This window comes from Chaetura pelagica, unplaced genomic scaffold (genome assembly GCF_000747805.2).
Source record: "Chaetura pelagica isolate M959 unplaced genomic scaffold, ChaPel_1.0 scaffold416, whole genome shotgun sequence".
Taxonomy (NCBI): Eukaryota; Metazoa; Chordata; class Aves; order Apodiformes; family Apodidae; genus Chaetura; species Chaetura pelagica.
This window is the reverse complement of record NW_009953579.1, coordinates 972,364-978,239: the sequence shown is the minus strand read 5'-3', so window position 1 is coordinate 978,239 and position 5,876 is coordinate 972,364. Positions and strand designations below refer to the sequence as shown.

The following is a 5,876-nucleotide window of genomic DNA, read 5'->3' as shown; positions in this document are numbered from 1 at the left end:
CCCTGGCCCGGCCCGGCCCGGCTCCCCCGGGAGGAGGGAAGGAAGGGCCGCGCTGCCGCCTGCCTTCCAACCCTTCGGAGCAGCCGGGCGCTGGGAGACGTTAACCTTTTATTTTAATCCATTAAAAACGCCAGGGAACGCGAAGCGCATAAACACACCCCTAGGATTAGCATAAAACACGAACAGCATCTTAGAATTCATCCACTTACCTCGGGTGTGTACGACCCCGCCGCGGTAGAACCTTGTTTTGATACAACAGGGCAAACTCGCCAGCGCCCCACGAGCAACAATCTATTCTCTATTCTGCATTTGTGAGGCCGCATCTGGAGTATTGTGTCCAGTTCTGGGCCCCTCAGTTCCAGAAGGGCAGGGAAGTCCTTGAAAGAGTCCAGCGCAGAGCTACAAAGATGATTAAGGGAGTGGAACATCTCCCTAATGAGGAAAGGCTGAGGGAGCTGGGTCTCTTTAGCTTGGAGAAAAGGAGACTGAGGGGCGACCTCATCCATGTTTACAAATATGTAAGGGGTGAGTGTCAGGGGGATGGAGGTAGGCTTTTCTCAGTGATGACCAGTGATAGGACAAGGGGCAATGGGTGCAAATTGGAGCATAGGAGGGTCAAGGTGAATATCCGAATTTATTTTTTTTACTGTAAGAGTGACAGGGCACTGGAACAGGCTGCCCAGGGAGGGTGTGGAGTTTCCTTCACCGGAGACATTCAAAACCCACCTGGATGCGTTCCCGCTCTGGGTGACCCTGCTCTGGCAGAGGGGTTGGACTAGATGATCTTTCAAGGTCCCTTCCACCCCCTAAGATTCTATGATTCTATGAACATTCAGTGCTTTTTCTTTCGGATTCATACTCAGGAGCCAGACGTGACTGACAGCCCCCAGACGAGGGGTGGGTGAGAGCCCTGCTGCCCCCCACCCCTCAGAGACCCAGAGGTGAGGTCTGCAGGGCCCGGCAGGAGACACAAGCTCCCACCACAGCAACACCACCACCGCGCCCAGTCTGCCTCCCCACACACAAGGGCAGCTCCTATCAACCCGCCTGCCACAAGCAGTTCCAGGCATGACTACCAGCAAGTCCCCATCTGTTGTTTCTTCATACTTACCAGCTTCCCCAAACCATACAAATGCCTCATTTCTATTGCATGTGCCCAGAACGTCACCTCAGGATATGGGCTGTTGCCTATAAATAGGAAATGTGTTAACCTGAGTGTTGCTGCTTTTGGTAAGCAAAATACTAGATATCAAGTGTTAAGGCTAGTGCATTTTGACGTGGGAGAAAAGGAAGGAGAGGTAAGTGCACAGGGAGAACAGAAACATGACTGGAAGCAGGAAGAGAGAATAGCGGCTTCCAGAAAAATTAGAGCATGGAGCTGGCTCTGGTAAAGGCGATGACACACAACATGTTTCCTCTGAGACAGCCAAGGCAAATTTTCATCCCAGTTCTGAGCTTGGATGAGTTACCTTCCACAGAAAATCACATTCAAAGCAGACCCAGCCTTACCACCATCATTTTTCCAGAGCTTGTAATCCCTTACTACACAAAACAGGAGGCCCTTACCACCATCATTTTTCCAGAGCTTGTAACCCCTTACTACACAAGACCTCTAACTGAGGTTAGAGGAGGGTGTTAAAAGGAAGCAGCTCATGCTCTTGCCCTCTATCACCCTCCAGGAACCACACAGCTTATTCTCTCATGCTATTTATTTGCATTCAGAGCCATTTAAAAAAACAAACTTGAAACACCGGTATATTAATCTGCAAAGTAACCGAACTCAGGTCACAGCTTACTATGTGTTTCAGATGGGTTGCTCAGGAGGTGTTTGCGGAAGAAAGCTTGGATCTGCTTCCAAGCATCTACCTGTGCTTCAGAGTGTGCCTTGGGCTCCCCTCCCCACACCACAGGCTTGCCAAATAGAAGGTGCATTGAGGCTGCACACATTGGGAAAAAGGGGGGTTCAATGTAGTGCCCTGCTCCAGGGTAACAGACTATCTCGGGCTTTTCCTTCCCATGAGCTTGCAAACGTTTGCTCCCCTCAACTGCGAAGAATTCACTTTTCCAGTTGCGATCGTCCTGGCCAACAATGAACAAGAAGCGACACTCAGCTTTCTCCAGAGGGATGAAGCTTTGGCGGTCAGGTCCTTCTAGGGGGTTGTTCAGTGCATCGATAATATCAGCAGTCCCAGAGCTGTTGACCTTGATGCGTTTAGCATTGACACCAAGGGGTGGAATGGTGACGTCCTTGTAGCGGAGCACTGCACCCACATTTGCCACTGAGCCATTGATAAGGGCAGTGGCCATGATGCCCTTTAGGAAGGAGGCCATGGAGACACACAGGTCACCCCCCTTTGAGATTCCAAGCAATCCAATTCCTGGACCTTTAACCTGGTGTGAAGAGAAGACAAACCACAAGCAATCAACCACCACATGCCACTTTTTAAAATAGTTGCCATGTTCACAACAGTGTCTGTTCTGAATCTGGACCCCGAATGTAGGCATCTCAGGTCCTGTGAGCAGGGGCCACATCTGAGGGACCCTGGGGCACTGTTCTGTGCTTGACTGATGATCATAAGCCCTGCAGCAGCAACCTAAGTTACAAGGCACAGTGCTGCTGAAGCATATGCAGAGGGTACAGCTGTGCTTGCAAAAAAGCATGCAGATGTGCAGCCCCAGATTTAGTTTTCTTTTCAGGCCATTTAGGAAAGGAGAAGGAAGTGGCAGAGGAGACCTCTTCTACAAGTGCTTTGTTTCAATGCAAAATGGTCAAAGTCCGCAATGACTGTCATATTGTCATCAGTTATGGTAACATATTTCAATCAACTACTGTCTTTGATTTGTTCCTCTATTAAGAAGCTAACACGGGGTAGCAGACTCCACATCAGCTGCTCTCCTCTTTCTCTAGTATGCTTGGTGTCTAACTCGCTGAGAAAAGGAGGTATCCTTGAGGTAGATTACTTGGTAAAATGTATCCTAAAAAATAACCTGTTAAAACCATTTTTCTAAGTGAATTGCATAGTCATCTTGAGTCAATCTAGAAGAGATTACCTTAATTTTCTTTGACACAGGCAAAGTAATTAGAATAGGAAAGCTATATGATCTTACAAGGTGTTAAAATTCTCTAAGGATATTGGAAGAGTTCAGCTAATACAACTGCTGCAATATCAAAAGACCCTGAGGGGTAAAAAGGCTCTGAGACAGCATAAAATTTAATACCTTTTGTACCTTATCACCAGTGTAATAAGCTCCAAACTGACTGACTTTGAAGCAGAGAATGGGGGAAATGTAAAAGAGATGGCTGAAACTTGGCAAGGTGTTAAAAAAACGTGGTGAGGGTACCAGTGGAGGTGTAAATGGGAGGCCATGGTACTGCTCTAAGGGGAAATAAAGGCAAGGGGAAGCCATTTTCACAGTTTTTTGGGCAGAGAGGTGGCACCAGCAGTTAGGGTTAGGGTGACAGGAAAACAACCAAGACCTTTAACAGTTACTCATCTTTCTGAGGTTGAGGAAGGTATTTAGAGTTCTCCAGAGAAACCAAGAGTTGCCTTGTGCAATTCTACTTATTGTAATGCACAGCTTCTTGGAAGAAGATGTAGAATTGAGCAAGGTTCTCTTCCAAGAGGTGTCGACTTGGAAGGATCTCCAGGTTCATCACTAGCTACTAAAACCCATACTCACCAAATACCACCATTTTGAGCGATTTTAACAGGTTATGCAATACAAAGCAACAAATGTGTTCTGGTGGACTTCCTGGAGATCTGGATCACAGAAGGTTATCGTGTGCTACATGGGTGAAACTAGTACCCTAGTTATGACACTGGATTGAATGGAACAGAAATTATCAGTGTGTTCCCCTGGACAGTTCAAAGGAAAAATTGGAATAATCTGCCAGAGAACCATTGTAATAGGAGTTAAAGATAGAAAACAAATTAATCGCAGCTAACTTGCATGGAGATGCTACTTTAAGTACAGAAGCTCTTCCCCAGCTGCAACCTGACAAGACATGACTAATAAGAGTGAGAATCAATGAACAAACCAACCTGTGCGTGTTGTAACATATAATTTACGGCTTCTTCAAAATATTCCAGGTGGAATTCCTTCATCTCTTTGGGGAGATCATCATAGTTGTAGTAAGCCAGAGCTAGCACAGCAAAGCCATAGTTGGCCAGCAGGCATGCTCTGTATTCAGGGAGTCCTCCACCAGTTCCATACAAGTCAATAATTCCTGGAAAGGGGCCATTTCCTGCAAGAGACCACATAACAGGACACGTTAACCCACCATTTTAAATTTATATTCCAAATTCTTAGGCCTAGAGATATGTATTTTTAAAATATAATTAAAACATAGAGTAGCAGAATGGCACTAATGGTCCTAAATTACTGTGCTGGTTTTGAGTAAATGGCTACAATGCTTCAAGATTAAAAAGAACAGCACAAAATAGCAGGCTTGCTAATGTTTTGAATATATCAGGGAACATGTGGCTGGAAGGGAAGGGATCCCTTGACAGTCACAACTAGTTCTCTGTGTCATGTAAATTTACTGCAAAGGTATGAAGCTCTGCTTCAGAAATACTGAGGAGGCTACTCCCCAGTGCATTTCACAGAAGACTGATTAAAAAAATCTCATCTTTTTATGGTTCCAGCTTCTCCATTTCAGAGTAAATGTGCTCTAGCCATTTATTCTGGGATTAAGGGGAAAAGTATTTGCAATCATCCTTTGTAATCTGGTGAGAGAAGCTTTACATTAGGGTCATCAGGGGACAGGGACTAAAGCCCAGAGCTAAGAGGAATTGCTGCAAACTTAGAACTAAGTACAGAAAGGAAGAGACCAAGAGGGAGAATTCTATTCCTGCTCAGATGGGAGGGTGAGGCTTCCCACAGGTGTCTGCCAAGTAATATACAACACTTGGGCAAAAAACAAGAACTGGAAACTGACCTCCAGCAACAGGGCTACAATGCAATCACAGACCGGAATACTGGCTAGGGCAGCACATATAATTTTGGCACTATCATGGAAGAGTTACCAGGATCAGACCTGGAAGAAAGGAGAGAGGTGCCACATAAAGGAATTCCTTGAGTGCACCGTGTTCTAGAGACATTCTTGGTGAAAGTCTCTCAGTCACAGGGGGAAGGAAAGGTGGGATGGCAGTACAGCTGCTACAGACCACTCAGCCAAAAGGAGGCAAGAGATGAGGCTTCATACAGACAACTAGCAGAAGTCTGGACAGCTGCTGGGAGGACAGACAACACAGCACCTGTCAAGTAATCTGAAAACCTCAGAGAGTCCCTCAATTATGATTTTCTGACAAAAATACTGTAAGGGCAAGTATGTCTAATGCTTTACTTGATCTGCTCATGAACAGGGAAGAACTAGGGACAAACGTAGCAGCAAAAGGCAGCCTGGGCTACAGCAACTATAACGTGAGTAAGTACAGGATCTGTGGAGAGGCTGGGAAGAGAAGGAAAGCAGCAGGCTGAGGACTCTAGATTTTGGAGAGCAACCTTTAACTTATTCAAAGAATTACTAGCTGAATTCCCTGGGAAACAGCCAGGTAGAGGAAAGGCATCAGCTCCCACGGTATTTGGAAACAAAAAGGGTACTGTGATCAATGTCTTCACGTTCAAATACGAGTCAATAAAACAGGTTTGCATGTGTTTTAGCCCATGTAGCTGCCCATCAACAGATCAAAGCTGGTCGGGCTGATCAGGCGGCTCCTTGAGGAGTGCCAAGTGCCAGCGGGAGAGGTCCAGCTCCCCCCGACCTCTGCCTGGTCCCGTGCCCAAGGGGAGTCTGGAGGGGGTCTCGCATCTCGCAGCACAAGCCCGAGCGCGGAGGCAGCAGCCCCGGGGGGCAGAGCCCGGCGCGGCCGGTA

The 5,876-nt window shown here is 46.8% G+C and overlaps 2 protein-coding genes across 2 annotated transcripts in view; both read right to left on the bottom strand.

Moving 5' to 3' along the window:
• LOC104390589 (acyl-coenzyme A thioesterase 5-like) overlaps window positions 1-323 on the bottom strand; it is a 5,405-nt gene extending 5,082 nt beyond the window's left edge. Inside the window, exon 1 of the mRNA XM_009999754.1 lies at window positions 210-323. Coding sequence (XP_009998056.1) covers window positions 210-323 — 114 coding nt within the window. The remainder of the gene's footprint in view (window positions 1-209) is intronic.
• Window positions 324-1,785: 1,462 nt separating this feature from the next.
• LOC104390588 (acyl-coenzyme A thioesterase 1-like) lies at window positions 1,786-4,262 on the bottom strand. The gene is made up of 2 exons (XM_009999753.1): window positions 4,044-4,262; window positions 1,786-2,391 (listed from the first exon to the last, which is right to left on the bottom strand). Exons 1-2 carry the CDS (start codon window positions 4,260-4,262, stop codon window positions 1,786-1,788), a joined length of 825 nt encoding a protein of 274 aa, XP_009998055.1.
• Between the last annotated feature and the right edge of the window lie 1,614 nt (window positions 4,263-5,876).